The sequence below is a fragment of the Strongylocentrotus purpuratus genome, unplaced genomic scaffold, assembly GCF_000002235.5.
Source record: "Strongylocentrotus purpuratus isolate Spur 01 unplaced genomic scaffold, Spur_5.0 spur5_scaffold_6, whole genome shotgun sequence".
NCBI classification, from domain to species: domain Eukaryota; kingdom Metazoa; phylum Echinodermata; class Echinoidea; order Camarodonta; family Strongylocentrotidae; genus Strongylocentrotus; species Strongylocentrotus purpuratus.
Genome location: NW_022145612.1, coordinates 1607548 through 1621880, shown reverse-complemented (window position 1 = coordinate 1621880; position 14333 = coordinate 1607548). Strand labels below are relative to the sequence as shown.

The 14333-nt window shown below is 36.9% G+C and overlaps 2 protein-coding genes across 2 annotated transcripts; both read right to left on the bottom strand.

The window, feature by feature from the left end:
* Positions 1–2770: 2770 nt before the first annotated feature.
* On the bottom strand, positions 2771–8576 carry LOC100888700 (UPF0746 protein DDB_G0281095). Its single transcript, XM_003724035.3, has 4 exons — positions 8457–8576; positions 4668–4722; positions 4252–4263; positions 2771–3698 (listed from the first exon to the last, which is right to left on the bottom strand). The coding sequence occupies exons 2-4, from the start codon at positions 4720–4722 to the stop codon at positions 3160–3162; spliced, it is 606 nt and encodes a 201-aa protein (XP_003724083.1). The 5' UTR covers positions 8457–8576; the 3' UTR covers positions 2771–3159.
* A 1006-nt stretch (positions 8577–9582) lies between these two features.
* On the bottom strand, positions 9583–13497 carry LOC105447434 (putative mediator of RNA polymerase II transcription subunit 26). The gene is made up of 3 exons (XM_011685463.2): positions 13139–13497; positions 11369–11423; positions 9583–10658 (listed from the first exon to the last, which is right to left on the bottom strand). Exons 2-3 carry the CDS (start codon positions 11421–11423, stop codon positions 10228–10230), a joined length of 486 nt encoding a protein of 161 aa, XP_011683765.1. The 5' UTR covers positions 13139–13497; the 3' UTR covers positions 9583–10227.
* Positions 13498–14333: the final 836 nt, after the last annotated feature.

Genomic DNA, 14333 nt, shown 5'->3' with positions numbered 1-14333 from the left:
AATTATGATTTGTCCAAAGGAATTGTTTCGTTTGGTTGTTGGAAGTGAAGAAGAAAGCTAGTTATTAAGTGATTATTTCAAAGATCCCCTTTTCTAGAAATACCTGCACGATGTTAGATTATGATGAAGCCCTTGGTTAAGTCTAAGTCTAGCTCAGTATTTCAATATGATTTTGTGTATTATAAACTGTATTATGGACATTTGGGTTCTACATATTATTTCATATACCCCTTTAACTAAAAAAACACAACAACAACAACACTAAGTGTGAAAAAACCGAAAAGTAAAAGAACGTTACCATAAACGGTGCATTATATTTTACCTCCTTTATTTAAACACACACACACTCACACAAAAAGATAAATTTACTGCGCGTGCGCACAAACTAACATGTCATCAATATTCATGTAACTCGTAACTCCTTAAAAACGCTTGGTGTTTGGCCAATGCACAGGATGTAGCTATGGGATATTTGGCAAGGGTGAAATAAATCAATGAAGCTGATGTTATCCTATGTATCAAAATTCAAGATGTATTGCAATAAAACGGACCATGGTAACAGAATAATAACAAAATAATTACTGACCATTCCATACGTCTTTCTTGGTTTGATGTTTATGGCTCGAATTCATGAAAGTGACTAAGTTAAATTTAATTTAGCTTCACTGATTTTTCTCTTCATTCTGAACTATTATGCAATCCTGTTATCAGATGAATAAGAGGAATGAATCCAGTCATACTACAAAATTGATTTGTTTATGATTTTTGTTCATTTTTTAGTCAAATAGTCACACAGTTTTTGAGGGATGAAGGTGATGGGACTTGGTGCTTGGTGCTTGTCATTGTTCAAAAGTTACATGCCCCCAGCAAAGGCATTAATTAATGAAGGTTGAAGACTTTTCAATATTTTTGGTCAGTTGAATCTGGCGTCACCGAAGCCATTGACCCGTCTCCGTGGTCTAGTGGTTAAGGCTTTGGCGATTTAAGCCAGTGATCCGGGCTCCATTCCCGGCTTATAGACATTTCTTCAACCTTTGCATATTTCATAAAGGAAGGACAGCAATGGAAACTTTGATTTAAGCTGCGCAACCATTATTCTCTCATTTCATTTCGCATTGTATTTATTTCCACGAGAGTTGCGGAAGCTTATTGTAGGTATTTTGAATTATCAGTTAATGTTATGTAAATAGATATGCTACACACAGGCGCGTACGCAGGGGGGGGGGGTTGGGTTTAACTCCCCCTCATTTGTGTGTGTGTGTGTGTGTGTGTGTGTGTTTTGAAGGACCCCCCCCCTCAATTTGTTTTTTTATTAAAAAAAGAAGAACAAAAAAAAAATTGTGTGCTAAAGGGTGACAAAAAACTGACCATACCCCCCCCCCCCCCATACTGAACGAAATATCGGTCGTCACAATTCTCCAATTTCCGGGACAAAAACAAATTATGCTCCCCCCCCCCCCTTATTCAGCGGCTGGCTGAGTCGTTGCGAAATTTTTGGCGCGATTTTCACATTTTAACCCCCCCCCCTTGAAAAAATTCCTGCGTACGCTACTGGCTACACGAGTATATACCTGTGTATTTATCATTATGCCTTATTGACATTCAGAAAATAAACATTCCACGAGTTCATCGATTAAATTTCTTTGTTTATTTCATTATTCATCATCATCATTATCATCATTATCCTCCTCTTTAACTTCATCATCACTATCATCGTCATTATCACCTTCGTTATCAACTTTATCATCATCATCACCATCCTCATCACTATCATCATCATCATCATCATCACCATCGTTAACATCATCTGCATCAACATTCTCCTCCTTCTCCCTTTCTTCTCCTCCGCCTTCTCGTGTTTATCATCATTATTACCATCATCATCATCATCATCTGCATCATCATCATCATCATCATCATCATCACCATTATCATAACCATCGTCATTATCATCATTATCACCCGATTTCAGTTTGTGATGTCATCATCATCATCATCATCATCATCATCATCATCATCATCATCATCATCATCAGAATATAAGGAGGTTTGCTACAACCTGGATAGAATTTGGATAAACTTCTTCGTTTTGAAATCATTCCAGATAGATTATATGTAGCTATATAAGACAAGTTTACAGTTTATTGAAAAAACCCAAGAGATTGGTTCCACTGATGCCGTATTTTCTTGATAAAGTTATTGAATAGATGCATAATTAACCAGATCGAGATGATGACGTCATACAAACGAGAAAGTATTGCCTAATCCCAGGTCAGTTGGCACTCATACTAGTTTCCGACATCAATATTGCTCACTTTAAAAAACGTTTGAGAGGACATGCGCAGACGTCTCACTGCCCTTTGCTTTGGGGTGTCAATTCTTTAAGATTTTACGTCAGTATCGCAATGCCGATTGACTGAGCCCCCCCCCCGACCCAGAGCGAAAGTACTACCATTTTTAATATTCCTTTGCCACAAACTGAAATCACCAATGGTTTAGCGATGCTGTTAATAAGTAAATAATTTTGAAAACCAAAATGTTAACCTTAATCGCCTATTGATATAACATCGTATTTGATATGCAAAACAGGTCCCAAGGTAAAGGGCTTGCCTCGTGCCATAAACGGTATAATACTTTTACCGTAATGTGAAAGTCACTTACATGTACATCTCTCGCGAGAAACATAGCAAAAATGTGAATTGCACTCCAAATAGACAAACACCTACGAAGCTATATTTGAAGAATGCAGCGGCAAGAAACGAAGAGATAGGATTTGAAGGAAAAAATTTATTACATATTTTCTAACAGCGGTTCATTATTTTTGCATAATATTTCATACAATCTTCTATCGAACTTCACATTTTTATAGATACATCGGTCACTTTTTATTGCTAAGAGATGGCAACATTTGTCACTCCCAAATTTGCTCATTTGGTTCTTGATTGTGACTGAGACTATTGAACAAAGGTGTTTTTTAATGCCAGATTCTGGCTCATTCATTTGGCAAATTGTAAATTTAAGGAGGGAATATGTTTTTTTTGTCACACAACTAAAAGAAACCTCATTGTGATTTTATTTTCCTTGATATTCTTTACCAAAGATATCGGTTACTCTGAGGTCCTAAACATTTCATTTATCTCGAACCGTGATAGGTTCAGTCTAGATAGAGCTAAAAGGTCCAGCACTGAGTTGAGAGGTACTTGGTAAGGAGCCATCACCATCCTCGTTCGACTCTTCAGAGGTGTTACCTCCTGCAGCAGTCTGAGCCTGTGGTTCCTGGAGGTCCATTGCTTCTTGTTGATCCATCTCTTCCTGCAGTTCCATTGCTTCCTGGTTGGAGTCAGGTCTCTGACGCTGCATGTTGGGTCTCTGCTGGTTGTAGTTTGGCCACTGTTGCTGTTGGCTCTGGTACCACTGCTGGTTGTACCACTGCTGGTTGTACCAATTGCTAAACCACTGTCCATCACTGGCCTCAGCTTGCTCGGGTTGTTCTCCTTGCTCCGGCTGTTCTTGTTGCTCGGGTTGTTCTCCTTGCTCTTGTTGTTCTTGTTGCTCCGGTTGGTCCTGTTGCTCATATTGCTCCTGCTCCTGCTCTTGCATTTCTTGTTGTCGCTCTAGTGCGTCTCCCTGCTCCTCCAATTGTTGTTCACCTTCCTCCTGTTGAGGATTCCATTGCTGCCGTTGCCGCTGCTGGTTACCTGAAGTGCATTCCAAGAATAGAGCATAGCATAGAACAATCCCTCTTTAAAAGTCACTTATTCTTTCTCTTCTAGATTTATTGCATGTACGTGCCTCCTTGAACGAGTCATTATCAGATTTGTATAATTTATTCGAAAAATTTTAGAAACATCAAACCCTTTTTTGTACTTATATAACCCTTTTATGTATTTATCTAGCCTGAAAAAAAAGTATAAAAAGTATGCTAGTCATGAGAATGGTTAGTAAAAAGCTACACGATCATTTTGGGTTTAATCGTAGTGTTGTATAAGCAAGTTAATTTTAATAAAACACACTTCCTATACTTATGCCCAAATTATATAGAAATAAATTAACTAGAAGAGGTGGATGTAAAATGGTGTATGGTACCAGAGTGTGTGTGTATGTTAGATATATATATATATATATATATATATATATATATATATATATATATATACATATGAAGAGAGAGAGAGAGAGAAAGAGAGAGAGAGAGAGAGAGAGAGAGTTACGGAGAGAAATACATGTATATGTTAACAGGGATATACTTACCTAGAGGCCGAGCTGTTTGGGAGAGGAGGAATAAAGGATAAGATTATTGCTGGTGATTTGAGAATTATACTTATCATTGTCAAAATCACGATGTTCACAATTCTTCAACATACATCTAAAGATGTGTACGATGACGAAAACATTCTACTACAAAGATTCGAAAATTTAAATGCCTTTTGAATATCTGACATGTAGATCCCAGTTTTGTTATCATCAATTAGAATTTAGGATTCAACTCCAATGATTAGAATACGTTTTGATGTGAGCATCAATTGGTATAATAACGGACAGTCATGTACTGCATGTTGCTTTTACCAGTTTGACATTAATAATCTATTTATCGATTCGATCGTATTAAGTTCGGAACGATGACATATCTAGATTTATGCGAAGTTTAATATAAAGAAATATATTACCTTCTATGCATGCCACTAGAGCAACCGCCACACACATCGCAATAAACGCCTTCATCTGTGCGGAGAAAGTGAGGAAAGAAGATTACAATAACTTAATTTCGACCATCTGCACGCGGTGATTCACCAGATCAAATTTACAATATCATTAGTTTCGTTGTGACGTCTGTTTTCATGGCAACTTGGTAAATAGTTACTATGATCAAACGAGAGAAGGAATGAAATTGTTAGAAAAGGGTTACAGAAGAATGGAAAAAGGAAAATGCACTTAAAGGAAAGATAAGCAATAGACGTTCAAAGAAGGGAAAAGAATGTTATTTAGGAAAAAGGTGTATGCTTAATTTTGTAGGGCTACATATGCAAGGCCATTTATAATTATTATATTTCAAAACTAACCATTCAATGTAACAGTACTAATATCAAGGTAATTTTAATAGAAACAAAGCACCAGACTAATGATGGGAATCTTCAAGTTTATCATCTTATTGGTAGAGGGGAGAAACCTTTACTCACGTTCACCAAAGTATTACAGACTGTCAGATATTTGTTTCACTCCTTTTGCTTCACATTGTTAAAGAGAAACAACACATGAATAATTCAAGATCAAACCAAATTCTCCCTCCCTTGTCTCAATACCGATGGGATATTTTGCTTTAAAAATTAGAAAAAAAGGAAATAAAGCATTAAAGTTGAAGCTACATGATAAGGTAAAATGATTCACAGAAAATGTAAAATAATTTTTTTGTTTGTATAGCTACATGCCATGGTAAGATTATATTCATCGTTATGATCATTTAATTATTGTATTTCTTTCTCAGAATAATTTCATAATGTAGTGGTATATTCACTTGACTCTGAGTCCAATGGTTAAGGGTTCGAATCCCCGCCCGGCACCAATTGCATTTGGCAAGACATCCAACATATGCCAGTCAAAACCCATTCCACAAAGATTAGGCAAAATGCTCTAATTCCGCACATATCTACTTTGAATGGTCATAATAATTAGCCCTTGATTTTTGATTATCATTTCCAAAAAAGAGGTAAGTTGGAAAATGTTTCAGATGTTTTCAGTGATTTATCATCAATCGACCGCACTTGAGGAACACTTACAGCTAGGCTTCATCACCGATTAGCCTAAACATTACCTCATTTTCTATCAAGGGATGGCAATGACCCCCATGGTATCTCACGAACATCTAATCAAGATAATACCTTTCATCACGCTGAGGTTTAAAACAAAATTATGTATAGTATTGAGGTTCAAAAAGGGGTTCAAAGTTTTGTTCTGAAATTATTCATCGTAATGGAAATTCGAACCCATTGTTGTCTTGCCGAAAGATAGTTAGATTCGATTCCTTCAGATTTCCACACTTCCTTTTTAGATGACTCACCCTTAAAAGGGCTAAGATAAGTTCACCAAAACAAAACAATTATTTCGATCATGAGCCTCTCTTTTTAGTCAGTTTTTGAGGAGAAATACAAAACAGATTGTGGCGGGGTTAACAAAGAGAGTTTATTTCCTTTTTCTTCTTTTTTTGGAGAGGGGGGGGGGGGGGGGATATGCAATTCATAGTTGTGAAAAAAGAGATGATTATTGATGATTCATATAAGGCAGCACTAGACATTGTTTTTCAATGAATTCGATGCTACAGTACAAATCATGATTTTCTTTTAAATTTCTAGTCTTACTCGAAATACTGAATGGGTCAGGCCATAGACCTACTACGAAGTAGGTCCATGGTCAGACCTTACAAGGACCTTTTAGCAAAGGGGACAGAAGTGGGACAAGGTTGTCCTCGCGTGAGTTGCATCCTCTACATATCATGAACCAAGTGTAAGGTCAAAGAGATCTCTCAACTCTGCAGGAAAGGTTGACAGGAAGCCTCGCCAGACAGGGGTATCCCGAATCACTAGGGAAGAATACACAAGGAGCTGCTCATTGCTCTCGATTATTTGAAACCGTGCCAAGATTCGGGTGATTATGCCGAAGAGAAGGAGGGGGATGGGTGCGAGGGTTATCGCCGAAGAAGTCGGATTACTCAGTATAAGATTTACTTTATTTTAGAGCTCATAGCAGGTGCGTTTCTAGAATAATTATATGCATATAGATTTTTTTTTAATTTTTTTTTTTTTTGGGGTGGGGGGGGGGGGGGGGGTGGGGTGGGGTCTTTTAGGGGAATTTGAAGCCTTGTGGGTTCTTGCATTCATTCTCTACATGATCGATTTATCAATATTGATTCATCATTATTTATTTTTTGTAGAGGGGGGGGGGGCGGCTTGAGGCGTTGCTGCTCCCTAGATAAAGATGTCTTACGAACCTGACTGCTTCATGTTAATTAGCATGATTTAAAGACAAGAGTCCCTTTACTCTGCTAATGACAGATTTGTATCATGTTATTGGTTAGTCAGTGAAAGTTTACATTCCTAAACAGTTTTTATAGGAAAATCGGTATTACGTTCTGTAAAAAAAAGTATCTGTGATCGTTATCAGCAATTATTAATGTTATATGGTGCGTCATTTTATACATAATTGATTTTGTTTATTCAACTGCCACTTACCGAGTTCGAAAAGGAATAGTTCTTCAGTTGTTTTATTTTGAAAATATAAGATCTTGCAAGCTCTTTGATAAACATATTACGTTAACAACTTTAATTAAAAATGACACATCTCTTATTTACGATGCTCTCTCCGAATATTTCCAAGAAAAGATCCTTAACTTGGTGACAGCGCAGTTGTCCGAAAGCTCACGAGATCGATATTTTCGGTCTCGTGAACCCTCATCAAATTGAACAGAAGCGCCCCCCCCCCCAACCACGATAACAAAATTGTGCAAAAGTGTCTTGAAATAAGCTTTAAGTAAAAATATTGACTTCATTTGTGTAGATATCGTTGATTAAAGTTTTTAACATTTAAAAGAGCCTAATTTAGGATAACAAGTTTTCACTTGATTTTGCTGAAAATAATTTAAGTATATTGTACTTATACCTATAGCAAATGCGAATCCTGAAATAATGTAAATATGAGAGAGCTCACTTCATTTATATAATCTTAAATACCCATCTGAACATCTTGTTGATTTTACAGCACACGCTCACTTTGAAATCGTTATCATGAGTGTGTCTACACACTCCATAGCTCAACAAACATTGATATCTACTCAGAAACATGACCGTGATGACCAACACACCAGGGCACCGTCTTATAAAGAGTTGATCGCAACTTATTAATCGCAAATATATGCATAAGAGATAGGACACTGCAAACTTGCGATTGATTTGAGGACTTACGATTTATTTGGATCAATTGCAACTCTTCATATATACGATAGGGCCCTAGTTATACAACATTTATATTTGTTACTTGACGTTTTAGATTAGCATGCGCGTGACTCTTAACACTTTTAAGCAAGTAGAGGTGGTGTGGTCTACTATATTAGTGAATATGTCTTAGGACTGTAAATCACAAGGTATGTGGGTCGAATCCCGCCTCGGCACTAAATTATGTCCTTTGGCAAGACATTAACCTACACTCGACTTAGGTGTAGTAAGTTGGTACTTGGTAGGATTCATTCCTTGAATGCACTGAGCGCTACGGTTGCCAGATGTTATGCGCCATATAAAAAAAGCATATCATTAAAGCAAAAAAAAAAAAAAAATATATCACACAATAGTCATGATCGAATGAGAAGTATGTGAATGTTCCTTTAATTTAAACAGTAATCTAATTTGTCTAAATAGGACATGAATAAACAAAATAAAACGTGCCATTTTATACTCGTGAGATATGCCTACCTTATTGATGATATTGTGAGTAACCAAACTAGAATACCAGTCGAAGGAGAGCCAGCTACCAAGTCAGTTACACCAGTTGTACAAAATAAGCACTCTTTCCAGAAAACTCTACATTTATTGCAAACAGTCACGCTAAAATACGACCTTTCTTTGAAACTCCAAAATAAACCACATAAACCCATGAAATCAAATCAAGTTCTTTCTTGCCGTTATGGGTCACATGTGACGTCACCTTTATCTTCACCAATCACATAGCTAGAAATCTAGTCGGGTGAAAGGTGATGACCGATTTGTATCATATCATCTGGGGAAAAAAATATAATGTGCCTGTCTCTCCCAATTTCCTTCAGGAATGCGACTTTCCGCTTTTGAAGTTTTTTCCTGCCGGAGAGATGATTATCAACTTAAAGAGTTCGATACGCTCAAAACACTTATTATTTTATTCAAGTCAAGTTATGGCCTTAATATCCAAGACCTTATGAAGTATGAGGTCAATTAATATCGATGGGAGGTAAATTATGTCAACCGTATATACTCAATCAATAGTATTTTAACTAAATTGTAATACTGATGAACTTGGAACTAGTTTCTGGCAATTGATAATATCTTTTATTTTACAGGGTCCTTGACTTTAATCGCTCAATTTACCATAGTATGATTCATATCCAGAACTGTAAGAGGTCTCTGTATGAGTTGCTCATTTTCTTTTTGGTAAAATTCAATATTCTGATTTGTTAGTACATGGGGGAGACAAGGGTAGTTTTCTACGATATATTTCTGCATTAACACTGATACAGATAGAACGTGAGTGGGATTTAAAAAACATCATTACAAATGTATTTGTGCTGATATTTCATATTTTCTTATTTACGACCAGTCAAACTCGTAGAACGACAACCAATTTCTGCCTACTTTCCTTTCTCCACCTCTCCATACCTATGTCCCCCTCTCTCTCTCTCTCTCTCTCTCTCTGTATGTCACTCCTCTCTAACACTCAGCACACATTTCATTTATCCTTCCCTCAACTCTCGTCGTGGCCTTCTAAATAAATTGAGTAACTCATCTCTTGTTTCTAGAAGAAGCTAGTAAGAAGGAAAAGGCAAAGTATGATATCTGAAACTCAGTCTTAACATTTACAGTTTATGTCACTCAAAATAACATTATATACAATGTATACATCATAAGGAATATATCTAGAGCTGTCATGTTTTCAGGCTTTTGATGTCTTGATCTTGTCTCGAAAACATCAGCTTAATCCTGGCATCAGGACCCCAGGTCTCGGCTGGTCACGTGATAGACTTTCACTCTAAAATATATTGCATACAAATATGCCACGAGGTTAATTATGTGTTCGATCAAATCTCATGAACTAAAATGAGTAAAATGCTCAACCAACTGGGCCATTTATTATGAATTTTAAAAAAAGCAACTGAAAATATAATGACAAGCAACGATTGCATATATGGGTCTGGCAATATACGTATTCATATCTTTTAACCATAAACCTAACACTAAGCATAACCCTAAAACCTAAACCTAACCCTAAACCCTATCACAACCGAAACCCTAACCCAAATAGTAATTCAGTTAAACCCGACCCATGATCTAAAACGTTTAACACAGGGAAAACTTAGACGGACTAACTTCCTGTTAAACTCAGTTTCGGCCAGAAGCTTAATTAAACCCAGCATTCGGCTTAAATGTTAGTAGATTACCCTGGGCCTATCTATCTTTGACGAATTAAATCCCGCATCAGAGTTTGTTATAATGCTTAATCCCACAGGTTTGGATTCCACGGTTGATAACCATTCCTGTAATAAGCGTTGGGTGTCATTGAAGATGGGACGTAGGAATCATCTATTTCTAAGGAGATGGTGGACCCTCCTGTTGACCCTCCTGCTGCCGCGTAGGGAAGTGGGGCATTCACAGATCCGAGAAGAACCTCACGGGATTGGGAATTAGAGACCCATTGTCCATTTGCTGTCTGTCTTAACGGCCCTTGGTTCTCGTAGGTGTTTTCACGAAGCTCCTGCTGATTCTCAAGCACTTCTTCCTGTTGCTCCAGTCGTTCCTCAGGATCAATTCTCCATTGGGTCTGCTGACGCTGGGCTGCAGATCGCCATTGCTGGTTCGGGTACCATTGACCTTGACGCCATTGTGATTGCCATTGCAACAGGTTCCGACCTGCTGGTGCAGTTTGTCCTGCAGGTTAAAAAACATCGATGACATAGATTATCAAACCAGTCGATTACGAACGTCCGGATTACGAACATCACTGTAATGTTTGCACAATTCTTATGTTAAAATAGCTTATTTAGAGAAGGGACATTTCATAGCGTTGAAAAAAAGCATGATTGTATTCTAAAAGGGGCACAGTTCGTTTTTATGAAATCTGCCTTTCATCGTGGTGGTAGAAATAAATACCCGTTACGACACAAAGCGGTACCGTCATGCGACTCAATTCTCATCTAAACATAATATGTGCTAATATTAATGAGCGATAGTTTTCTTATGCTTGTTTGCACCAGTGATATTCCCCCCCCCCCCCAATGTAAAGCTTGCCGACTGTCGTAAGAACATCGGCCATTAATCTTATTTATTATCGCCTATCTATTGCTGAACAGCTGCCAACCATTCACCAATATTTCCACTAGCGGTCACAAATTAGTTTACGAAAATCTTTGATGATCCGACAATTTTTGTACAAAATTCCGCAACCGACAGCCCATTGCCTTATAACCGATCGGCAACTGATCCCCAACTATCAATTCCTGCAAACTGGTTGTCGATGGTCGCAGCTATTTTTTGGTTGTCAGTAGTCTGCAACCGGACGTACGCTTAGTGTGACTTGGGTTGTAAGGTACAAACAAAGAAAATTCACGTTATTCCCGCTTTCACAAGACTTTTCTTACCTTCGTGATGTACAACGCAGAGGACGAGTAAAGCTAGAACGATGGAGATCTTCATCTGAAAGAAGAATAGTGATTGGATGAACAGTGATGACTAAGAATCAAACGATCAAGAAAGACAGCATGACGGAAATGAAATTCAGGGTGGTTTGTTATTGGATGTGATCCAGGTTGCTGAAACTCCACATTCTACATAATGATTTTTCTCTTTTATACGTACTTCATCAATGAAGGAAGGCACCGGCATATATTTATTTAAGTGCTTTTTATTTTATTTTTTTTAATGAAAAAAACCCACAAAAATACATAGATATTATGTGTGTAGGCTTTTACATATAGCTACATACGAAATTCCATTAAAAAAAGGGTAACAACGAAATTTAGGTGTTTAAAAACATAGTGGTTAACCTGAAATATATTATCAAAAAGTAACCAATATCCATGAAATGGTCTTCAGTATCCAGTGTTGGTGTTTAGGATAAGCAATACTGTGCATTTACGGTGAAGTAATATTGAAAAAAGGTTTGTTTTCAACAGTCAAAATTGGAAACCAAGATTAATGATGATGACGATGATGGTAATGATGATAATGATCTCGGTAGTAGATTTTATAGGTTGTAAGCTATTAAAACAAGTATTCTATTCAAAATATATCTACCTTGTTTTTAGCCCTCATAAGGTGGATAAAACGGGACAATAGTATATATTAGAAAGAGGATCATGAATTATGGGGATGATCATAAAAAGTAAAGGGAAAGGCGCTTTATAATCTGATTGCCGGGGAGGAATAAGTGAAAATTATTTAATAAATGGTTCAAGTAGATTAATTAGACCACACACAAATTTATAGAAAAAAGAAACCTTTGTCCATACAAATTACTAATCAAGAATACATGTGTTACTGCACGCCCACTCATGTTCGATGCCGAACTTGAAAAAAATGAAAAATGCGTTACAATGAACAATCCGAGCCAAAATATGTGAACAAGTACACTCAATGTTAAGACAATTTTTTAAAATGAAGTAACCCGGTAGATCGAAGTACCGATGACAAGCTGGAGTAGGTGTTACATAAACCGGATTATAATCATCTTCCACACGCTAAAAGGATGAAGCGCGCAGTTGGTTAGGACGATGTGAGTTAATATCATCGATCGCCAACTTAACCAGATAGTGTACCCCCTTCCCCCTCTTTCTCTAAATTATTCAAACTTTCTCTGTGTTTCTCTTCAACATTTTTGGATTTTTTGAATTCAGAGAATGGTCCATCACAACAAGTAATAGACTTAAAAAAATTAACTATGGATTCATGATTCTGCCGCAATGAAATGTGATCAAAACTCTAAATACTGTTAGAAACTAATTGTTGCTTTATGCTTTGCTTTATGTAAACAGGCAAAGTGAAAACACACTAACAAAGCGAATAATATCATCTCGGAAACAAAGTTATAAGCATTCACATAACCACCCTCCCACACACACACACACACACACACACACACACCACAACACACACGCGCCCACACACGCACATACACACCCACACGCACACACGCCCACTCGCGCGCACAAACGCGCACACATCGAGCACACACTGCATGATATTTAATAGAAAATATAGGCATGAACTCGAATTGTCTGTTGTCTTTCTTGCAGTCGTGTAAGAAAGCGGTGTTAAAACAAAACATTAAAAAACCCAAACAAACAAAAGATGGTATATCAAAGTGTCAAATACTCTTAAACAAGATTATATGATTATAAAAGAAATCTTACTGTTGACAGTGATGCTAGAAGAAGTTTATACAGTTGAGATGGAAACAATGATGCTGTGACGGTGATGCTAGAAGACGTTTATAAAGCTGAGATGGAAAAAATGATGCTGTGACGGTGATGCTAGAAGACGTTTATAAAGCTGAGATGGAAACAATGATGCTGAGACGGTGATGCTAGATGACGTTTATAAAGCTGAGATGGAAACTCTAGAAAAGAGACAGATTGACCACAGCATCCTCTGCAAGATGAAAACTTTCCTCAAAATATGTTCTCTTGTCTGGTATCTACTTGTATTTATAGGGGAGAAATCAAACATTTGACTTTTCACCTTTTCCATTTAAGTCCTAACTTGAAGTAGACCTTCACCTCAGTCCCAGGATAGGATAAAGATGATACTATAAAATTATTAAAAAAATAATGCTTGGCTGGAACTCACGTGTTTTGAGATGTTTACTGCAATAACGAATCAAATCCAATAATAACCAAAACAGACAGAGTGAGATCGTTAGTTTTTGAGGTAGGGCATTGAGTTTTACAGATTCTTATTAAAACAAACACAACATTCAGAAAAACAAATAAACAAAAAGGAATGCTACCCCTAACGTCAACATATCGGTAGATATATACCGGTTACCATACCATACCATATCATATCTTGCACATTTCCAGTGGGCAAGAAAATAAGATTGGTCTATAGTTTAAGCAAAATTTAAGAAATCATCTTACTCCCTTCTTGAACGGAGCTCCTTATACAATTATGATGTCATTGATTAGGTTTAGCCAATGGTAAATGCGATAGAGGGTGTACGTGCGAATCGGATGGCTGTTTTTTGGCGAGAAGGAGAAGTTCAACTATGTTGTTGTTGTTGTTGTTGAAAGTGTTCACTTATTGGCATCGTTTTACAGATTGGCAATCTGTCTTACTTTTTCAAAATACAAAATATCAGCTGAAATAAAGATTAAGTAGTAGAGTGGTCATTGAGATTGTATATGAAGGGCATTTTTAAAATATCCGAATAAAAATTACTAACATAAAAAGAGAAATGAGTACAATGTTGAAGATAGAGAGTTATTACCTGGCACAGGAATTGAATGATAAGAGTTTAAGTTCATGTGTATGTTCAAAGTTTATTTATTTGTCTGCGTATGTCTTTTTTCAATCAGATAACAAAAATCATGAACAAACACGCAACAA

What these genes read in the sequence shown, in the direction of transcription:
- LOC100888700 (XM_003724035.3), bottom strand. Translation starts at nt 4,722, where the DNA reads ATGAAGGCGTTTATTGCGATGTGTGTGGCGGTTGCTCTAGTGGCATGC.
- LOC105447434 (XM_011685463.2), bottom strand. Translation starts at nt 11,423, where the DNA reads ATGAAGATCTCCATCGTTCTAGCTTTACTCGTCCTCTGCGTTGTACAT. An exon ending in CTGCGTTGTACATCACGAAG is followed by an intron (nt 10,659 to 11,368) that starts GTAAGAAAAGTC and finishes TTTAACCTGCAG; the next exon opens with GACAAACTGCACCAGCAGGT.